At 48.3% G+C, this 22,686-nt stretch overlaps 1 protein-coding gene across 1 annotated transcript in view; it reads right to left on the bottom strand.

The window, feature by feature from the left end:
• Window positions 1-715: 715 nt before the first annotated feature.
• LOC147119293 (uncharacterized) overlaps window positions 716-22,686 on the bottom strand; it is a 162,985-nt gene continuing 141,014 nt past the window's right edge. Inside the window, 2 exon segments of the mRNA XM_085984937.1 lie at window positions 716-1,133; window positions 1,184-1,824. Of these exon segments, the coding sequence (XP_085841063.1) occupies window positions 716-1,133; window positions 1,184-1,824 (1,059 nt within the window).

Raw genomic sequence — 22,686 nt, forward strand, 5'->3', positions numbered from 1 at the left:
CAATTGAACACTTTGCTCTCACCAACGTGCGGGGGCCCTTTAAATGTGCTGCGCGGTTTCTCTCCCAGCGGCAGGAGCTGGTGAGCGGCCTGCTCGGGGCCTCGCCATTGCTGCACTACCGTGCAACAGCGCACCTTAGGAGCAACATTGGTGTGCGGCCCTCAACAGCTCACCACAACTTGTTAAGTGGCCCTCCAGCCCCAATCACTGCCCACCCCTGCCCGAAACCATCTTTAATGGGATTCTGCCTCCTGACGGAGCTGGGAAAGATTTTGCCATTATTACCACAATTGTGCACCATCTTCTTTTCCAAAGATCTCTGAGCTTCTCTAATGGCTGCTTTTGTCTCCCTCAACTGTGGGTGATATTTCTCTCTATTCTTCTGTAAACTGAATTCATCTTGTTCTGAACTGGGTTCAATGTAAGATAGCTCAGGGAGTCAGGCATCATTCACCCCTAGACCTACGCTGGCCGGTGAAACCCCAGTCATTTCCTCAGTAAGGATTCCTCTGGTTCCTCGCCATATATCTGTCAGGATACCGAAACCCAGCTTCTTACCGTCCACTCCTGGAGGCCCCACTCCCTGAGCCTACAACCTTCAGCAGGGTCAGTGGTGGAGTTCAACAGCAGGAGTGAACCCAACTGTCAGAATGAACAGGGTTCAGTCCTGGATGTGATTAACAGCAGCAATAACAGCAGAATCCAACCCCTGCAGTCACTTGTGAACTCGCTGGTGTCTCAGCAGGTTGTATGACCGAGTGAATCCCTTCCCACACTCGGAACAGGTGAACGGCCTCTCCCCAGTGTGAGTGCGCTGGTGTCTCAGCAGGATGGAGCTCTGAGTGAATCCCTTCCCACACACAGAGCAGGTGAACGGCCTCTCCCTAGTATGAACTCGCTGGTGTGCCAACAGGCTGCAGTTCTGAGTGAATCCCTTATCACACACTGAGCAGGTGAACAGCCTCTCCCCGGTGTGAACTCGCTGGTGGGTCAGCAGGCTGGAGTTCTGAGTGAGTCCCTTCCCACACACTGAGCAGGTGAATGGCCTCGCCCCGGTGTGAACTCGCTGGTGTCTCAGTAGGTGGGATGAATTCGTGAATCCCTTCCCACACACGGCCTCTCCCCAGTGTGAACTCGCTGGTGTGTCAGAAGGGTGGTTGAATTTGTGAATCCTTTTCCACACTCAGAGCAGGTGAACGGCCTCTCCCCAGAATGAATTCGCTGGTGTGTCAGCAGATCCCTTTTGCTTTTAAAGCTTTTCTCACATGCAGAACATTCAAAAGGTCTCATGTTTGTGTGAACAAGTTGGTGTCTCAGTAGCTGGGATGACTGAGTGAGTCCCTTCCCACACACGGAGCAGGTGAATGGCCTCTCCCCAGTATGAACTCGCTGGTGTGCCAACAGGCTGCAGTTCTGAGTGAATCCCTTATCACACACTGAGCAGGTGAACAGCCTCTCCCCGGTGTGAACTCGCTGGTGGGTCAGCAGGCTGGAGTTCTGAGTGAATCCCTTCCCACACACTGAGCAGGTGAATGGCCTCGCCCCGGTGTGAACTCGCTGGTGTCTCAGTAGGTGGGATGAATTTGTGAATCCCTTCCCACACACGGAGCAGGTGAACGGCCTCTCCCCAGTGTGAACTCGCTGGTGTGTCAGAAGGGTGGTTGAATTCGTGAATCCTTTTCCACACTCAGAGCAGGTGAACGGCCTCTCCCCAGAATGAATTCGCTGGTGAGTCAGCAGATCCCTTTTGCTTTTAAAGCTTTTCTCACATGCAGAACATTCAAAAGGTCTCATGTTTGTGTGAACAAGTTGGTGTCTCAGTAGCTGGGATGACTGAGTGAGTCCCTTCCCACACACGGAGCAAGTGAATGGCCTCTCCCCAGTATGAATTCGCTGGTGTGTCAGCAAGTCACTTGACTGAGTGAATCCATTCCCACACACTGAGCAGGTGAACAGTCTCTCCCCGGTGTGACTGCGTCGATGAGCTTCCAGCTGATACGGGTAATCAAATCCTTTCCCACAGTCCCCACATTTCCACGGTTTCTCCCCGGTGTGACTGCGCTTGTGTTGCGCCAGGCCAGAGCATCGACTGAATCCTCGTCCACACACAGAACACATGTACGGTTTCTCCCCGCTGTGAACAGTGCTTTTTGCTTCCATGTTTTGTTTGATGATATTCAGGTCCTGATGAATAGAGTGACTGTCAGATCTTGATGTGACGTTTGAGTTAAATAACCTGTCTACAAATCCTGCCCTTCTACTACCCTGCAAAATGAATATAAAACAAGAAAAAGGGAGCATGAGAGAACCCACAAAAACACAAAGACAGGCTGTGAAATTGAGCTCAATGAATCTGGGAATTTGTGGGGCCGGTACCAGAAAAAAAAGTAACGATGAAAGCTGCCGGATTGTCATAAAATCCCATCTGGTTCACTAATGTCCCTCAGGGATATGGGGATCGGGTGGGAAAGTCAAGCTGAGGTCGAAGATCAGCCATGATCTTACTGACTGGCGGAGCAGGCTCGAGGGGCCGTATGGCCTACTCCTGCTCCTACTTCTTGTGTTCTTATGGAAGGGAACCTGCCACCCTACCTGTCCCATGACTTCTACTGCCTAGAAGGAAAAAGGCAGCAAGTGCATGGGAACACCATCATCTGCAAGTCGCACACCATCCTGACTTGGACATAGATTGCCGTTCCTTCATTGTCACTGGGTCAAAATCCTGGAACTCCCTCCCTAACAGCACTGTGGGAGCACCTTCACCACACGGACTGCAGTGGTTCAAGAAGGCGGCTCACCACCAACTTCTCAAAGGCAACTAAGGATGGGTAATAAATGCTGGGCCATCCAGTGACGCCCACATCTCTAGAATGAATAAAAAAATCTGCATATGTAAAATGGTTTAAAAGCCTTTACAGAAATACTTGTTCCTAAAACAATAGTCTTTTACATTGTAGGGACAGTGTCTGTTTAACAACCTAATCTCCCCCAGGATCCACCTCCCTTGACAGTCTCACATTGGAAATTATTCGGTCCTCCTGGGCTCAGAAGTACTGGGGGTTAAACCCAGCAGCTTCTCCTCCATCTCCACTCCAGCTCAAACTGAAGCAACAAAAAGACCTACACAGGCGGCCAGGGACCGACTTCCGCCTCCAGCGCCCGCCCTGATACAAGCCGGCTCTGGATTGGCGGCTCTGCTGTGTCGATCCAGTTGTGGTTTCTCCTGTCCGGCTTTCCTGGTGCCGCGCTCATCAGTCACCTGACAACCCATTGTTAGCGGAAGCGCGTCATCCTCGGTCCCAGGGACCACCTCAGGAGAGAAGATAGCCGCGCATGTGCTGTGCTGCAGGTGGAACCGGTCCATCTTTCCTCCACCAAGATGGTGGCACATAACCCGGGCCTGTCACCGAGAAAAAGCCTCACCGCTGCCGTCCGGCGGAACACAGACTGGGCCGCAGGATCTCATTCGGGCCTGAGGCCGACTCCGACTTTATAACCCGCAGAGTCCCAGGACCAGCTGCTAGTGGGCATGCTCAGGGGCAGCAGAGTCCCAGGGCCAGTTGCTAGTGCGCATGCTCAGGGGGCAGCAGAGTCCCAGGGCCAGTTGCTAGTGGGCATGCTCAGGGGCCCAGAGTCCCAGGACCAGCTGCTAGTGGGCATGCTCAGGGGCCCAGAGTCCCAGGACCAGCTGCTAGTGGGCATGCTCAGGGGCAGCAGAGTCCCAGGACCAGCTGCTAGTGGGCATGCTCAGGGGCCCAGAGTCCCAGGACCAGCTGCTAGTGGGCATGCTCAGGGGCAGCAGAGTCCCAGGACCAGCTGCTAGTGCGCATGCTCAGGGACGACACTCGTTAACGGTTGAAGAGTCGGAATTATCGGCGGAAAGCGAGTTTTTTCAGCTAGACGGATGAGCGGAGAGAGACGGGGAAATAAATCACGGTAAACATAAACCTGGGAGTCCGAGGGTCCCGGGAAGCGAACGGAGCAGATTCAACCTCACGGAGCGGGTCACACTGCCTCAGCGACATGTGACCCGGGCACGCGGCCTGATTGACGGGAGCTTCCGACCAATAGGGAGCGAGCGGGGCGGGACTGGAGGAGGGAGCCGGCGGCGGGTCCTCCAACCAATCGGGGAGCCCGAGGGGCGGGACTACCGCCGGCTGATTGTCTGATCCGCAGGGCAGCGAGTTTCTCCAGTCCCTTGTTCAGGGCCCGGGGCCAGGGGAGGCTGTGGGCCTTTATTCCCTGTATTGGACACAAGGCTCTTTGTCTCACAACACACTGGCTCAGGTTTTAATAGAGACTTTTTAAATTCATCAATAAAAGCAGATAAACCCCGTGCTTCTGTAGAACAAACTTTTTAATATTTGGGAGTAAAAGTACAAGTTTCTTTCCCTCTGGGGAATTTATTATTAGTTTCAGGAAACAACAACAACCACTTGTATTTATAAAGCACCTTTAATGTAGTAAAACATCCCAAGGTTCTTCACAGGATCGTTATAAAACAAAATTTGACACCGAGCCACATAAGGAGATATTCGGGCAGACGACCAAAAGCTTGGTCAAAGAGGTAGGTTTTAAGGAGCATCTTAAAGAAGGAGAGAGAGGTAGAGAGATGGAGAGGTTTAGGGAAGGAATTCCAGAGCTTAGGGCCCAGGCAACTGAAGGCACGGCCACCAATGGTGGAGTGATTAAAATCGGGGATGCTCAAGAGGCCAGAATTAGAGGAGCGCAGATATCTCGGGGGGTTGTAGGGGCTGGAAGAGATTACACAGATAGGGAGGGCGGGGCCACGGAGGGATTTGAAAACAAGGATGAGAATTTTAAGGATGAGACACTTGAGGAAAAGCAGGGAGTGGGGGAAGGTCAAGCCCTTATGGGACAGGGTTGCTAATTCTTTTCTGCGACAGTTACTGGGACAGACTGTATCTCCCCCTCTCCTCCACACAGGGATTTGTGGTAGTTAAAGGGACAGTGATTCTCCTTGTTCTGTGAGATTGTAATTAAAGGGACACTACTCTGAGATGGCTGCGAACTTTTAGTGTCACCAGCCTTTCTAAAACATCTTCCTTTCTTTGAAGATCTGTGTGAACTCGCTGGTGACTCAGCAGGTTGGATGAACTCTGAAACCTCTTTGCACAGTCAGAACATTTAAAGGGTCTCTCATCGGTTCTGGGGCAGGAGGGATCTGGTTAACAGTGATCACAATATCATTAGGTTTAAAGTAGTTATGGAAAGGGACAAAATAAAATCAACGGTGAAAATACCCAGCTGGAAGAGAGCCAATTTCAGTGATGTGAGAAGGGATCGAGCACAGGTGGACTGGAAACAAAGATTGTCCAGGAAAACAGTGAATGACCAACGGCAGGCCTTCAGGGCTGAGATAGTTCGGGTACAAACCAAGCATATTCCCATAAGGAGGAAAGATGGGGCATCCAAAGCTCGAGCTCCCGATGACAAATGATATCGAGGTTAGAATAAAACAGAAAAAGGAGGTTTATGACAAATGTCAGGTACAGAATACAGTCAAAAACCAGGCAGAATACAGAGAGTGCGGGGGAAATTGAAACAGGATATAAGAAGGGCAAAGAGACAATATGAGAAAAGATTAGCGGGTAACATAAAAGGGAACCCAAAAATCTTCTATAAACATATGAAAAGTAAAAGGATAGTTAAAGGAATGGTGGGGCCGATTAGGGACCAAATAGGAGCTCATCATACGGAGGCAGAGGGCGTGGCTGAGGTACTGAATGAGTACTTAGCATCTGTCTTCACAAAAGAAGAGGATGAAGTTAATGTCGCAGTAGAGGGGGGAGTAGAGAAAGTGGATAAAAATAGATAGAAAGGAGGTGCTAAATAGGTTGTCATCACTCAAAGTTAACAAGTCACCCGGTCCAGATGCGATGCATCCCAGATTGCTGAGGGAAGCTAGGGTGGAGATAGCAGAAGCTCCGACCACAATCTTTCAATCTCCCTCGATATATGGGAGGGGTGCCAGAAGACTGGAGGATTGCAAATGTTACACCCCTGTTTAAAAAAGGGGAGAGGGATAAACCTGGTAACTACAGGCCAATCAGTCTAATGTCAGTGGTGGGTGAACGACTAGAGACCATTGTCAAGGACAAAATTAATTCTCACTTGGAGAAGCATGGGTTAATAAGGGGCAGCCAGTATGGATTTGTTAAAGGTAAATCGTGTCTGACTAACCTGATTGAGTTCTTTGATGAAGTAACAGAGGGTTGATGAAGGTAGTGCAGCAGATGTTGTATATATGGACTTTCTAAAAGCATTTGATAAAGTACCACATAAGAGACTTGCTCGGAAAATAGAAGCACAGGGAATTAAAGGGCTGATGGTAATTTGGGTATAATTGGCTAAGGGAGAGGAGACAGTGAGCAGTGCTGAGGGATGTTTTTCTGACTGGAGGGAAGTATGCAGTGGGTTCCCCCAGGGGTCAGGATTAGGACCATTGCTTTTCTTGTTATATATAACTGACCTGGACTTGGGTATAGGTGTAAAATTTCAAAGTTTACGGATGATACAAAACTTGGCAACGTAGTAAATAGTGAGCATAGTAGTAGCAGACTTCAGAAGGACAGAGACAGACTGTGAAATGAGCAGACACAAGGCAGATGAAATTAAATGAGCATAAGTGTGAAGTGATGCACTTTGGGAGAAACAACAGGGAGAGGCCGTATAATCTAAATGGGACTATTTTGAGGGGGTGCAAGAGCAGAGGGACCTGGGGGTCCATATTCACAAATCTTTGAAAGTGCCACGGCAAGTTGGTGAGGCGGTTCAGAAAGCGTATGGGATACTTGGCTTTGTAAATAGGGCCATTGAATACAAAAACAAGGAAGTTACACTAAACCTTTACAAATCACTAGTTAGGAACATAGGACAGGAGGAGGCCATTCAGCCCCTCGAGCCTGTTCCACCATTCAATGAGATCATGACTGATCTGCGACCTAACTCCATACACCCGCCTTTGGCCCATATCCCTTAATACCTTTGGGTAACAAAAACCTATCAATCTCAGATTTAAAATTAACAATTGATCTCGCATCAATTGCCGTTTGCGGAAGAGAGTTCCAAACTTCTACCACCCTTTGTGTGTAGAAGTGTTTCCTAATTTCACTCCTGAAAGGTCTGGCTCTAATTTTTATGATATGTCCCCTAGTCCTAGAATCCCCAACCAGCGGAAATAGTTTCTCTCTATCTACCCTATCTGTTCCCCTTAATATCCTGAAAACTTCGATCAGATCACACCTTAACATTCTAAATTCCAGGGAATACAACCCTAATTTGTGTAATCTCTCCTCGTAACTTAACCCTTGAAGTCCGGGTATCATTCTGGTAAACCTACGCTGCACTCCCTCCAAGGCCAATATATCCTTCCTAAGGTGTGGTGCCCAGAACTGCTCACAGTACTCCAGGTGTGGTCTAACCAGGTTTTTGGACAGCTGCAGGGTTTTGGCCTCAGCTGGAGTCTTGTGTACAGTTCTGGGCACCACACTTTAGGAAGGATGTCAAGGCCTTGGAGAGGGTACAGAGGAGGTTGACCAGGATGGTACCAGGGATGAGGGACTTCAGTTATGTGGAGAGATTGGAGAAGCTGGGATTGTTCCCCTTAGAGCAGAGAAGATTAAGAGGAGACCTAATAGAGGTGTTCAAAATGATGAGGGGTTTTGATCGAGCAAGTAGGGAGAAACTGTTCACTCTGGCAAGTGGGTCAGTAACCAAAAGTCACAGATTTAAAATAGTTGCTAAAAGAACTAGAGGGAAATGAGGAGAATTGTTTTCACACAGAGGGTTGTTAAGATCTGGAACGCACCATCTGAAAGGATGCTGGAATCAGGTTCCACAGGAACTTTCAAATGGTAATTGGACATGTACTTGAAGAGGACTAGTTTGCAGAGTTCTGGGGATAAAGCTGGGGTTTGGGACTAAATTGGACAGCTCTTTCAAAGAGCCAGCACAGACACGATGGGCCGAATCACCTCCTTCTGTGCTGTTAGATGCTATGATCAGTATGAACACGCTGGTGTCCCTTAAGGCTCTTCAAACTTTTAAAGCTCTTCCCACAGTCAGAACATTTAAAGGGTCTCTTGTCAGTGTGAACAAGCTGGTGTGTCAGCAGGTTGGATGACTGAGTGAATTTCTTCCCACACACGGAGCAGGTGAACATCCTGTCCCCAGTGTGAACAAGCTGGTGTTGCTTCAGATCCCCAGCGCTTTTAAAGCTCTTCCCACAGTCAGGACAGTTAAACGGCCTCTCATCAGTGTGAACTCGCTGGTGATGCTTCAGTTCCCCGGGGCTTATAAAGCTCTTCCCACAGTTAGGACACGGAAATGGTCTCTCATCAGTGTGAACAAGCTGGTGTCGCAACAGATCCCTGGCGCTTTTAAAGCTCTTCCCACAGTTAGGACACTGAAATGGTCTCTCCCTAGTGTGAACAAGCTGGTGTCGCTTCAGCTCCCCGGGGCTTTTAAAGTTCTTCCCACAGTCTAAACATTGAAATGGTCTCTCCCCAGTGTGAGCTCGCTGGTGTTTCTTCAGTTCCCCGGGGCTTTTAAAGCTCTTCCCACAGTCAGAACACTGAAATGGTTTCTCTCCAGTGTGAACTCGCTGGTGTGTTTGCAGGCGGGATGAACGAACAAATCCCTTTCCACACACGGAGCAGGTGAATGGACTGTCCTTGGTGTGACTGCGCCATTGAACTTCAAATGCAGCCGGGGAACTGAATCCCTTCTCGCCATCCCCAGCTTTACCCGGTTTCTCCCTGGTGTGACGGTGCACATGTCTCGCCAGGTCAGGCGATCGGCTGAATCCGCGTCCACACACCGAACACGTGTGCGGTTTGTCATCGCTGCGATCTCCTTCCATGTGCAAAGGTTGATGATATTCAGGTCCAGATGAATCGAACGACTCTGTCAGATCTTGACATGATCTTTGGTCTGAGCTTCCCACCTGTAACTGCTACACTTCTATAACCCTGTAAAATGAGATCAGAAAAGGATCAGAGGCAAACTGTTGTTTAATTTTTCCCTTTCCGACAGGGGCAGTGAAGCTGATTTTAAGGCCCCAGCTGCTGCACAGGTTGGTTGAAAGGATCAGCAGTAATGGCGGCTGCAATACCCACAAGCCCCGGTGCTGCAGAAAGCGCTCTGTTGACTCTGAGTCCCGCGCATGTGCTCATGGCCCCCGCGCTCTCCCTCCTGCTCCACAATCGCCCGTCCCAATCGGTCCACAACGCACATGCTCAGCGCACAAAACCCCACGGTTGGAACACCGGGCGCGCATGCGGAGCCGCAACATCTGGTATGTGTGTGCGGCTCAGGTGGGGGCGAGTTGGTGTTTTGCCTCAGCCGCCAGGGAGGTGCGCATGCGCAGGACAACCTAACATTCTTCCTGTCAGCAATCACTCCCTCGTTTCTTTAATAAAAACAGAAAATGCTGGAAATACTCAGCAGGTCAGGCAGCATCTGTGGAGAGAGAAACAGAGTTAACATTTCAGGTCGATGACCTGTCGTCAGAACTGCTTGTTCTTTAGTGTCAGCTGTGACTCAGTTGGTAGCACTCTCGCCTCTGAGTCAGAAAGTTGTGGGTTCAAATTCCACTCCAGAGACTTGAGCACAAAAATCTAGGCTGACACTCCAGTGCAGTGCTGAGGGAGTGCTGCATTGTCGGAGGTGCCGTCTTTCGGATGAGACATTAAACTGAGGCCCTGTCTGCTCTCTCAGGTGGATGTAAAAGATCCCATGACACTATTTTGAGAAAGATAGGCTTGCATTTATACAGTGCTTTCATGACCAGTAGACGTCTTGAAGTGCTTTACAACCAATGAAGTACTTTTGAAGAGTAGTCACTGTTATAATGTGGGAAAGAGCAGGGGAGTTATCCCCGGTGTCCTAGCCAATGTGTATCCCTCAATTTACATAACAAAAAGATAGATTATCTAGTCATTATCACGTTGCTGTTTGTGGGAGCTTGCTGTGCGGTTATTGACTTCCGCGTTTCCTACATTACAACAGTGACTACATTTCAAAAGTACTTAATTGACTGTAAAGCGCTTTCGGACGTCCGGTGGTGGTGAAAGGCGCTATATAAATGCAAGTGTTTCTTTCTTCACTGGCCTCACCAGCGACCTCTTCTGGCTGATGGTTGATTGAGAGACGATAGTCCACGCATGTGCAGGTGGGATGGCAGTTTGGGCCGAGTCCGGCACAGCGACCCCTCCTGGTCACCAAGGGTAATCAAATGTGAGAAGTCACACAACACCAGGTTATAGTCCAACAGCTTTATTTGAAATCACAAGCTTTCAGAGTGCTGCTCCTTCATCAGGTGAAGTGGAGAAATGCATAACTACACAACTTATATAGTCAGAGAATAATGTCAGATGTTTACAGGTAATCTTTCGAACTGCCATTTATCACACCTCGGCAGAGAGATAATCACAGCAAACAAAGGTGTGAATGGTGTCCAAACAGGTCAGTCAGGAAAACATTACATCAAAGAACAATGAGGTGGGGTCACGAGGGGTCAAATGTTGCAGATGCTGGGGTCTGTATGAAAAACAAAAAAAAAGACAAAAAACATTGTTTTTTTGTTGTTTTTTTTGCTGGAAATCACAGCAGGTCCGGCCGCATCTGTGTAGAGAGAACAAACCAACGACGACTTGAGTCTGGATGACCCTACATCAGGTGGGGTTACATGTAGCGTGACATGAACCCAAGATCCCGGTTGAGGCCGTTCTCATGGGTGCGGAACTTGGCTATCCGTTTCTGCTCGACGATTTTGCGTTGTCGTGTGTCTCGAAGGCCACCTTGGAGAATGCTTACCCGAAGATCGGAGGCTGAATGTCCTTGACTGCTGAAGTGTTCCCCGACTGGGTGGGAACACTCCTGCCTGGCGATTGTTGCGCGGTGTCCGTTCATCCATTGTCGCAGTGTCTGCATGGTCTCGCCGATGTACCATGCTCCGGGGCATACTTTCCTGCAACGTATGAGGTAGACAACGTTGGCCGAGTCAGGAGTGTTCCCTCCCAGTCGGGGAACACTTCAGCAGTCAAGGACATTCAGCCTCCGATCTTCGGGTAAGCATTCTCAAAGGCGGCCTTCGAGACACACGACAACGCAAAATCGTTGAGCAGAAACTGATAGCCAAGTTCCGCACCCATGAGGACGGCCTCAACCGGGATCTTGGGTTCATGTCACGCTACATGTAACCCCACCTGATGTAGGGTCATCCAGACTTGAGTCGTCGTTGGCTTGTTCTCTCTACACAGATGCGGCCGGACTTGCTGTGATTTCCAGCAAAAAAAAGAAAATGTTTTCTGTCTTTTTTTTTGTTTTGCATACAGACCCCAGCATCTGCAACATTTGACCCCTTGTGACCCCACCTCATTGTTCTTTGATGTAATGTTTTCCTGACTGACCTGTTTGGACAGCATTCACACCTTAGTTTGCTGTGATTATCTCTCTGCCGAGGTGTGATAAATGGCAGTTAGAAAGATTACCTGTAAACATCTGACATTATTCTCTGACTATATAAGTTGTGTCTTTATGCATCTCTCCACTTCACCTGACAAAGGAGCAGCGCTCCGAACGCTTGTGATTTCAAATAAAGCTGTTGGACTATAACCTGGTGTTGTGTGACTTCTTACATTTGTTCACCCCAGTCCAACACCGGCATTTCCACACCATGACCAAGGGTAATAACCGCGCATGCCCAGAGGACACAAACCCCTCTCCCCCACTCAGAGCTGCACCTGCGCATTCGGATCCTGTCGGACGGAGTCGGCGTGGGGAAAGGCCTTGGTGTCGGTTACAGAGTTGCGATCGGTGACGCAAAGTGAGTTTTCTCCGCTCCGATTGGGTGGAGAATCGCGCGGGGTGGGGGGAGGGGTGGATCGGGAGAGAATAAAGAGAAATAGAAAAACCTGAGAGTCCGCGAGGCCCCGGACCGAGCGGCATCAGTTGGATGGAGCATGTGATCTCCTCGGGGACACGGGACCCGGGCCCACGGCCTGATTGACGGGAGCTTCCGACCAATAGGGAGCAAGCAGGGTGGGGCTGGAGGAGCGAGCCAGTGGCAGGTCCTCCAACCAATCGGGGAGCCCGAGGGGCGGGACTAGCGCCGGCTGATTGTCTGATCTGCAGGGCAGCGAGTTTCTCCAGTCCCTTGTTCAGGGCCTGGGGCCAGGGGAGGCTGTGGGCCTTTATTCCCCTTATTGGACACAAGGCTCTTTGTCTCACAACACACTGGCTCAGGTTTTAATAGAGACTTTTAAAATTCATCAACAAAAGCAGATAAACCCCGTGCTTCTGTGGAACAAACTTTCTAATATTTTATGTAATCATAGAATGGTTACAGCACAGAAGGAGGCCATTCAGCCCGTCGAGCTGATGCCGGCTCTCTGCAAGACCACTTCAGCTAGTCCCACTCCCCGCCCTTTCCCCGTAACCCTGCACATTTCTTTACTTCAGATACTTATCCAATTCCCTTTTGAAAGCTGTGATTGAATCTGCCTCCACCACCCTTTCAGGCAGTGCATTCCAGATCCTAACCACTCGCTGCATAAAAAAGTTTTTCCTCATGTCGCCTTTGGTTCTTCTGCCAATCCCCTTAAATCTGTATCCTCTGGTTCTCGACCCTTCCGCCAATGGGAACAGTTTCTCTCTACTCTGTCTAGACCCCTCATGATTTTGAACACCTCTATCAAATCTCCTCTCAACCTTCTCTGCTCTAAGGAGAACAACTCCAGCTTCTCCAGTCTATCCACGTAACTGAAGTCCCTCATCCCTTATCACTGGAACCATTCTTGTCAATCTTTTCTGCAGCATCTCTAAGGCCTTCACATCCTTCATAAAGTGCGGTGCCCAGAATTGGACACAATACTCCAGTTGAGGCAGAACCAGTGTTTTATAAAGGTTCATCATAACTTCCTTGCTTTTGGACTCTATGCCTCTATTTATACATCGTTCGCAGCAAATTACCCAGTTTTCAAGAGAACAGCGACCACGACATCACACAACCCTGCCACAGCAACCTCTGCAAGACATGCCAGATCATCAATACAGATACCATCATCACACGTGAGGACACCACCCACCAGGTACATGGTACATACTCATATGACTCGGCCAACATTGTCTACCTCATACGTTGCAGGAAAGGATCGGAGCATGGTACATCGGCGAGACCATGCAGACACTGCAACAACGGATGAACGGACACCGCGCAACAATCGCCAGGCAGGAGTGTGCCCTCCCAGTCGGGGAACACTTCAGCAGTCAAGGACATTCAGCCTCCGATCTTCGGGTAAGCATTCTCCAAGGTGGCCTTCGAGACACACAACGCAAAATCGTCGAGCAGAAACTGATAGCCAAGTTCCGCACCCATGAGGACGGCCTCAACCGGGATCTTGGGTTCATGTCACGCTACATGTAACCCCACCTGACGTAGGGTCATCCAGACTCGAGTCATCGTTGGCTTGTTCTCTCTACACAGATGCGACCGGACCTGCTGTGATTTCCAGCAAAAAAATGTTTTTTGTCTTTTTGTTTTGTTTTGCACACAGACCCCAGCATCTGCAACATTTGACCCCTTGTGACCCCACCTCATTGTTCTTTGATGTAATGTTTTCCTGACTGACCTGTTTGGACAGCATTCACACCTTTGTTTGCTGTGATTATCTCTCTGCCGAGGTGCGATAAATGGCAGTTAGAAAGATTACCTGTAAACATCTGACATTATTCTCTGACTATATAAGCTGTGTCTTTATGCATCTCTCCACTTCACCTGACGAAGGAGCAGCGCTCCGAAAGCTTGTGATTTCAAATAAAGCTGTTGGACTATAACCTGGTGTTGTGTGACTTCTCACATCTATTTATAAAGCCCAGGATCCGGTATGCTTTTTTAACCGCTTTCTCAACCTGCCCTGCCACCTTCAACGATTTGTGCACACATACCCCCAGGTCTCTCTGTTCATGCACCCACTTTAGAATTGTACCCTTTAGTTTATTTTACCTCTCCTCATTCTTCCTACCAAAATGTATCACTTCGCACTTTTCTGCGTTAAATTTTATCTGCCACGTGTCCGCCCATTCCACCAGCCTGTCTATGTCCTCTTGAAGTCTATCACTATCCTCCTCACTGTTCACTATACTTCCAAGTTTTGTGTCATCTGCAAATTTTGAAATTGTGTCCTGTACACCCAAGTCTAAGTCATTAATATATATCAAGTAAAGCAGTGGTCCTAGTACCGACACCCGGGGAACACCACTGTGTACCTTCCTCCAGTCCAAAAAACAACCGTTCACCACTACTCTGTTTTCTGTCACTTAGCCAATTCCGTATCCATGCTGCCACTGTCCCTTTTATTCCATGGGCTTCAACTTTGCTGGCAAGCCTATTATGTGGCACTTTGTCAAACGCCTTTTGGAAATCCATGTACACCACATTAAGCGCATTGCCCTCATCAATCCTCTCTGTTACCTCATCAAAAAACTCAATCAGAATCAGAGCAGTTTCTGGGGCATGGGGAATTGTGGGTACTGCGGCCGCCATTAGTCAGAGGCTGTCGGGAAGAGTTTTATTGCAGGCTGATGGAAGTCAGTTCCTGGCCGCCTGTGTAGGTCTTTTTGTTGCTTCAGTTTGAGCTGGAGTGGAGATGGAGAAGCTGCTGGGTTTAACACCCAGTACTTCTGAGCCCAGGAGGACCCAACAATTTCCAATGTGAGACTGTCAAGGGAGGTGGATTCTGGGGGAGATTAGGTTGCTAAGTAGACACTGTTCGCACAGTGTAAAAGAGTATTGTTTTAGGAACAATTATTTCTTTAAAGGCTTTTAATCTGTTTTACATACAGATTTTAAAAATTCTTGGGATATGGGCATCGCTAGCAAGGCCAGCATATATTGCCAATCCCCAGTGTCATGTTGAGAAGGTGATGGTGGGCCTTCTTCTTGAACCGCTGCAGTCCGTGTGGTGAAGGTACTCCCACAATGCCAGGTGTTACCAGATTTAGACTCAGCAACGAATGGTGATATTTGTCCAAGTTAGGATGGTGAGTGACTTGGAGGGGAACTTGGTGGTGATTGTGTTCCCATGTAGCTGCTTCCCTTGTCCTTCTACGAGCTGGAGGTTGCGGGTTTGGGAGTTTTTGTCAAAGTTGTTGTCGAGCTGCAGATGTATAAAGTCTCTCCTTTGACCCCTCCCACTCCCACCTCTCTCTCTCTCTCCTCCCATAGAGGCCAGAGTCGTGTGTCGGCCCAGGCCAGGTGGCAGGTTCCCTTCCCTGAAGGACATCAGTGAACCAGTTGGGATTTTACGACAATCCAGCAGCTTTCATGGTCACTTTTTTCTGGTGCCGACCCCACAAATGACCAGATTTATTGAGCTCAATTTCACAACCTGCCTTTGTGTTTTTGTGTGTTCTCTCTCACGCTCCCTTTTTCCTGTTTTAAATTCATTTTACAGGGTATTAGAAGGGGAGGATTTGAAGACGGGAAACTCAAACAAAACATCACATCAAGATCTGACAGAGTCACTTGATTCATTGGGACCTAAATATCATCAGATTTGAGCATGGAAGCAAAAAGCACCGTTCACAGCGGGGAGAAACCGTACACGTGTTCTCAATGTGGACGAGGCTTCAGTCGATCATCTGGCCTGTCGAGACACAAGCGCAGTCACACTGGGGAGAAACCGTGTAAATGTGGATACTGTGGGAAAGGATTCAATTACCCGTTTGAGCTGGAAATTCATTGACGCCGTCACACCGGGGAGACACTGTTCACCTGCCCCGAGTGTGGGAAGGGATGCACTCATTCCTCTGCCCTGCTGAAACACCGGCAAGTTCACACTGACAAGAGACCTTTTAAATGCCCGGACTGCGGGAAGTGCTATAAAAGTTCCAGGGAACTGACGTGTCATCAACGTGTTCACACTGACGAGAGTCCGTTCAGGTGCTCTCACTGTGTGACTGGGTTCAGGCGATCATCTGACCTCACTGTACACCAGCGCACCCACACTGGGGAAAAGCCGTTCACCTGCTCCGTGTGTGGGAAGGGATTCACTCAGTCATCCCAGCTTACTAAACACCAGCTTGTTCACACTGATGAGACCTTTTAAATGTTCTGACTGCGAGAAGTGCTTTAAAAGCAAAAAGGATCTGCTGACACACCAGCGAGTTCACACTGGGGAGAGGCCGTTCACCTGCTCCATGTGTGGGAAAGGATTCACCCATTCATCCCAACTACTGAAACACCAGCATGTTCACACTGGGGAGAGGTTGTTCACTTGCTCTGTGTGTGGGAAGAGATTCACTGATTAATCCAACCTGCTGAGACACCGAGTTCACATGTGACTGCAGAGGTTGGATTCTGCTGTTATTGCTGCTGTTAATCACATCCAGGACTGAACCGTGTTCATTCTGACAGTTGGGGTTTGTTTCTGCTGATGTTAATAACCCCTATAACTGGGCTGGAATTTAATATTCTGGAGACGTTAAACTGAGGCCCCGTCTGCGCTCTCAGGTGGATGTAAAATATCCCATGGCACTATTTCGAAGAAGAGCAGGGGAGTTATCCCCGGTGTCCTGGTCAATATTTATCCTTCAATCAACATAACAAAAAAAATAAGATTACCTGGTCATTATCATGTTGCTGTTTGTGGGAGCTTGTTGTATGCAAATTGGCTGCCACATTACAACAGTGACTCCACTTCAAAAGTACTTCATTGCCTGTAAGTGCTTTGGGATGTCCTGAGGTCGTGAAAGGCGCTATAGAAATGCAAGTCTTTCTTTTATAAATGTCAAATAATCAGCTTTGTTTAAAACACATTGTTGTAGATTTTCTTCTTTCCCACCTGAGTGTTTAGCATCACCTGGCTGGAGCTCAGAAAGGACAATCTGGGGGAGGATCGTACGACGGGAACAGAACTTCAGCCTGGACACAGTCCTTCAGGGCCACACTGAGAGGGGCAAACGGCACTTTGGTCTTTCTCGTCTCTCTTCACTGACAGCAAAGTCCCCATGTGAGTTAATCTTGAGGCCTGTAAGAAATGTGTCCCAGCCGCTCCCTTCCATGGTTCAGAGCTCCTAGGCACGGAACAGAAGGCCCCTTTACAAGAGTCAGGAAGAACAACGGTGAACGCTGGAAACGTGCTGTCAAATCAGAGATTGGTGTAAAACTGTGATCTGTTCCTGACTGAAAGTGACACGGCAGGTTTAAGTTTCTAGTCTAAAAATCACAGGTAATTATTCCACGAAGATTTAACATGATTGTGTGACAGTCCTGAGTCTACCATTTTAAGGCAGGCATTAACCCATTTAATATAAACCCGTTTAAAATAAATTGGTTAAAGCCTACATTAAAATAGCAGAGGGAGGAGTTCACAGGAGCTTGTTAACTGCTGGTACAATTATACAACAGACATTTGATCTCCAGATAAAGAAGGACCTGCAGCGTGTTTCCAGGAATTCCCTGTTTTATTGATGTGTGTGTTTGTCACCAGGATAACTAAAAATACATGACCCAGAACATCCACGGGGGTGCGATCCCGACAGTTACTCTGGGATCACTCCCGCTGTGGAACTCCACCACTGACCCTGCTGAAGGTTGTAGGCTCAGGGAGTGGGGCCTCCAGGAGTGGACGGTAAGAAAGCTGGGTTTTATTAGAAGATCAGATTTAATATGAAGTAGTCATAAAAGTAAAGTCTTCCTAGTTTTATGTACATGCATGTTTAATATGAGTAAACTTTGTATTAAAGACCCGTGTCTAGTGAACTATTAGCTTGTAATCACCTCAGACAGAACAGGCTCTAATTATCCCTTTTAAGCTGAAACAGACCTCGTGTGAACAGAACCAGCAGAGCTGAGAACTCTGCCTGTGTGGACTGAGCCGAACAGTGAAGGCCATTTGTTTCTTGAAATGCCCCAGTAAAAGCAAACTCTGACATTGTTCTGACTCGCAGGTTCCTCGTAGCTCCAATGAACAGGAAGCAGTTACTCGATGAACCCTAAACAGCCATCCAATGGAATGCTTTGTTTGATAAATGTCTTTGAGCTCAATGGTTTGATTGGCCGAGGTAACCAGGGTCACATGGGCTGTACCTGATTGGGCTTTAACTACAGGAACAGTTTGCAGCTCAGGTCAGAGAGCACCCTGGGAAGAAGAAAGCTGACGGCTGCAGCCAAGGTGGAACATCCTTCGGGCTGTCCCTGGAGAGGGAGCACGCGGTGTCCGCCGGGACGCTGGAGGCCTTCCGTGACCGGTGGGCACCGGAGGGACTGGAGTCAATTGTCAACATCAGCAACAGTATTCGGATCTGATTTAATTATAATTTGGAGTTGATTGTTTGTGCCCCTTTAAAAAGGGGGCTCTCTCGGTAATGTGACATCGATTGATGACAATATCCTTCTAATTGGCCTTTTAAAAGAGTCGAACATCCTTTTGTGCCGCTCAGGCTTGGCAATTATCAAAGTCTGAGTTCATGGATACAGCTTGTTAGATTATGAGTCTTACTATACAACTATAATATTGTAAATATATCAGTGATTTTAATGAGAGTTTTTCTGTGTCCCAGCTCCTGTGAATACTGGCTGGAAAGGGGCCGGACTCTCAGGAGGCTCCACACCACTGGCTGCTCGTGTCAGTGATCTCCCATCAGATTAATGTGCTTCTGCTGTTTGTGTGTTTAATAAAGTGCCCGAAGCCCGCACTGTAACACTCTCTCATATCCCAACTGCAGGGTAATGTCCGTGCTGTGTGCTTCCTGTCCAATATCCCCCTGATCCCTGGCTCTCCTGTTGCACCAACTCGGTATAATGGGACAAGAAGTGCCAGCTCAAGAGATTCCCAAATCAGGGACGGAATGAAAGGTTCAGACATGTGCAATGTTAATCTTACACAATGTGTGAGATGCTGAGCACCCGCCCAACATTTCACCACCACACCTTTTAAATAGTTTCTTCAATCTCTCTTTTGAAGCCATGGTTTTGTGAAAGTCAGGAGAGTGAAAAAACTGGGATTGGAGGAAAACACTATGGGGTTTGTTTTCAGGAGAGGGAGGGGGGAGAGTGTGTGGGACCGGGATTTACAGCTTTAGGAGTAAGAACAAACAATGTTCCACAGAAACTAAAATTGTCTGTTCTGAATTTCTATCCTGTACTCACAATGCTGACTTTTATAAACTCCTTTTACAGGCTGTTGGAAGGGGAGGATTTGCAGACAGGAAACGCAAACCAAACATATAGAGCAGATAGAGCAGATGAATGCGTGGCTAAAGAGTTGGTGTAGGGGGGAGGGTTTTACTTTCCTGGATCACTGGGCCTGCTTCTGGGAAAGGTGGGACTTGTACAAGTCGGACGGGTTGCACCTGAACCAGAGCGGGACAAATATCCTTGCGGGGAGGTTTGCTAGCACTGTTGGGGGGGGTTTAAACTAACTTGGCAGGGGGGTGGGATACAGAGGGGAGCTGAAATAGGGGGGGGATGTGCTGCCAATTATAGAGAAAAAAACAAGTCAGCTTGGTAGACAGGGCAAATATATAAGGGCAAGGCTGGATGGCATCTATTTTAATGCAAGGAGTCTTGCGAATAAGGTGGATGAACTGAAGGTGTTGATAAACACATGGGAGTATGATATTGTTGCTATCACGGAGACATGGTTGAGGGAAGGGCAAGACTGGCAGCTCAATATTCCGGGGTACAGAATCTTCAGGCGAGACAGAGGGGGAGGTATAAGAGGAGGGGGTGTCGCAATATTAATTAAGGAGTCAATTACTGCAGTAAGGAGGGATGATATATTAGCAGGGTCCTCTAATGAGGCCATATGGGTGGAGCTTAAAAACAAAAAGGGGGCAAGCACTTTGCTGGGAGTGTACTATAGGCCTCCAAACAGTCAGGGGGAGATAGAGGAACAGATATGTAGGCAAATCTCAGAGAAATGTGCAAATAATAGGGTAATAATAATGGGGGATTTCAACTTCCCCAATATTAACTGGGATAGTCAGAGTGTGAAAGGCTCAGAGGGTGTAGAATTCTTAAAGTGCATCCAGGAGAGCTTTTTGAGCCAGCATGTAGAAAGTCCTACAAGAGAGGGGGCGGTACTGGACCTAATTCTAGGGAATGTGGCCGGCCAAGTGGAAAAAGTGCTAGTAGGTGAGCACTTTGGTGATAGTGACCATAATATGGTAAGATTTAAGGTGGTCATGGAAAAGGACAGGGATGGGCCGGAAATAAAGGTTCTAAATTGGGGGAAGGCCGATTTTAATAGGATAAGGCAGGATCTGGCCAAAATGGACTGGGATCAGCTACTTGTAGGAAAATCCGCATCGGAGCAATGGGAGGCTTTCAGAAGGGAGATTGAGATCATACAATGGCAACATGTTCCCGTAAAGGTCAAGGGTGGTTCCAAAAACCACAGGGAACCTTGGATGTCAGGGGATATACGAGAATGGATTAGGAAAAAAAGGAGGGCTTTTGGTAGATACAAAAGGCTAAAGACGGAGGAAGCCCTAGAGGAGTACAAAAAGTGCAGGGGGATACTTAAAAAAGAAATTAGGAGATCAAGGAGGGGCCATGAAATAACACTGGCAAGCAAAATAAAGGAAAATCCGAAGATGTTTTATAAGTATATTAAGGGTAAGAGGATAACTAGGGAAAAAATAGGGCCCATTAGGGACAAAAGTGGCAATCTGTGTGTGGAGCCGGAAGATGTAGGAGGGGTTCTAAATGAATTTTTTGCATCTGTTTTCACTATGGAGAAGGACGATGTAGACATAGAAATAGGGCGGGGGGACTGTGATATGCTCGAACATATTAACATCGAGAGGGAGGAGGTATTGGCGGTTTTAGCTGGCCTAAAAATGGATAAATCCCCAGGCCCGGATGAAATGTATCCCAGGCTGCTGTGTGAGGCAAAGGAGGAGATTGCGGGGGCTCTAACACATATATTCAGGACCTCTCTGGCCACAGGGGATGTGCCAGAGGACTGGAGAACCGCTAATGTAGTACCATTATTCAAGAAGGGTAGTAGGGAAAAACCGGGGAACTACAGGCCAGTGAGCCTAACATCAGTGGTAGGAAAATTATTGGAAAAAATCCTGAGGGACAAAATTTGTCTCCACTTGGAGAGGCAAGGATTAATCAGGGATAGTCAACATGGCTTTGTCAAGGGAAGATCATGTCTGACTAATTTGATTGAATTTTTTGAGGGGGTGACTAGGTGTGTGGATGAGGGTAACGCAGTGGATGTGGTATACATGGATTTCAGTAAGGCCTTCGATAAAGTCCCGCACAGGAGACTGGTCAAGAAGGTAAGAGCCCATGGAATCCAGGGTGCCTTGGCACATTGGATACAAAACTGGCTTAGTGGCAGAAGGCAGAGGGTGATGGTCGAAGGTTGTTTTTGTGACTGGAAGCTTGTGGCCAGTGGGGTACCACAGGGATCGGTGCTGGGTCCCTTGCTGTTTGTGGTCTACATTAATGACTTGGATATGAATGTAAAGGGTATGATCAGTAAGTTCGCGGATGATACAAAAATTGGTAGGGTGGTAAATAGCGAGGAGGGTAGCCTCAGTCTGCAGGACGATATAGATGGGTTGGTCAGATGGGCGGAACAGTGGCAAATGGAATTTAACCCGGAAAAGTGCGAGGTGATGCACTTTGGGGGGACTAACAAGGCAAAGGAATACACAATGAATGGAAAGACCCTAGGCAAGACGGAGGGTCAGAGGGATCTGGGTGTGCAAGTACACAGATCCCTGAAGGCGGCGGAACAGGTGGATAAGGTGGTAAAAAAGGCATATGGGATACTTGCCTTCATTAGCCGAGGCATTGAATATAAGAGCAAGGAGGTTATGATGGAGCTGTATAAAACACTGGTTAGGCCACAGCTGGAATATTGTGTGCAGTTCTGGTCGCCACACTACAGGATGTGATCGCGTTAGAGAGGGTGCAGAGGAGGTTCACCAGGATGTTACCAGGGCTGGAGCGCTTCAGCTATGAAGAGAGACTGGGCAGGTTGGGTTTGTTTTCCTTGGAGCTGAGGAGGCTGAGGGGGGACATGATTGAGGTGTACAAAATTATGAGGGGCATAGATAGGATGGATGCTGAGGAGCTTTTTCCCTTAGTAGAGGGGTCAATAACTAGGGGGCATAGATTCAAGGTAAAGGGCGGGAGGTTTAGAGGGGATTTGAGAAAGAACTTTTTCACCCAGAGGGTGGTTGGAGTCTGGAACTCACTGCCTGAAAGGGTTGTGGAGGCAGAAACCCTCACAACATTTAAGAAGCATTTGGATGTGCACTTGAAATGCCATAGCATACAAGGCTACGGGCCAAATGCTGGAATATGGGATTAGATTAGACAGGGCTTGATGGCCGGCGCGGACACGATGGGCCGAAGGGCCTCTATCCGTGCTGTATTACTCTATGACTCTATGATCACTTCAAGATCTGACAGAGTCACTCGGTTCACAGGACCTGAATAACACTGGTCTTTGAACATAGAATGAGAAATGTTTTAACCAGTTTCACAGCCTGAAAAAACATCACACTGTTCACAGCGGGGAGAAACCGTACACGTGTTCTGTGTGTGAACGAGGCTTCAACCAATTATCTAACCTGGAGAGACACAAGGACACCCGCACCACGGTGAAACCGTGGAAATGTGGGGACTGTGAG

Source organism: Somniosus microcephalus, chromosome 4 (assembly GCF_052327205.1).
Source record: "Somniosus microcephalus isolate GS21.2 chromosome 4, FLI_Smic_1.0, whole genome shotgun sequence".
In the NCBI taxonomy this organism is placed as follows: domain Eukaryota; kingdom Metazoa; phylum Chordata; class Chondrichthyes; order Squaliformes; family Somniosidae; genus Somniosus; species Somniosus microcephalus.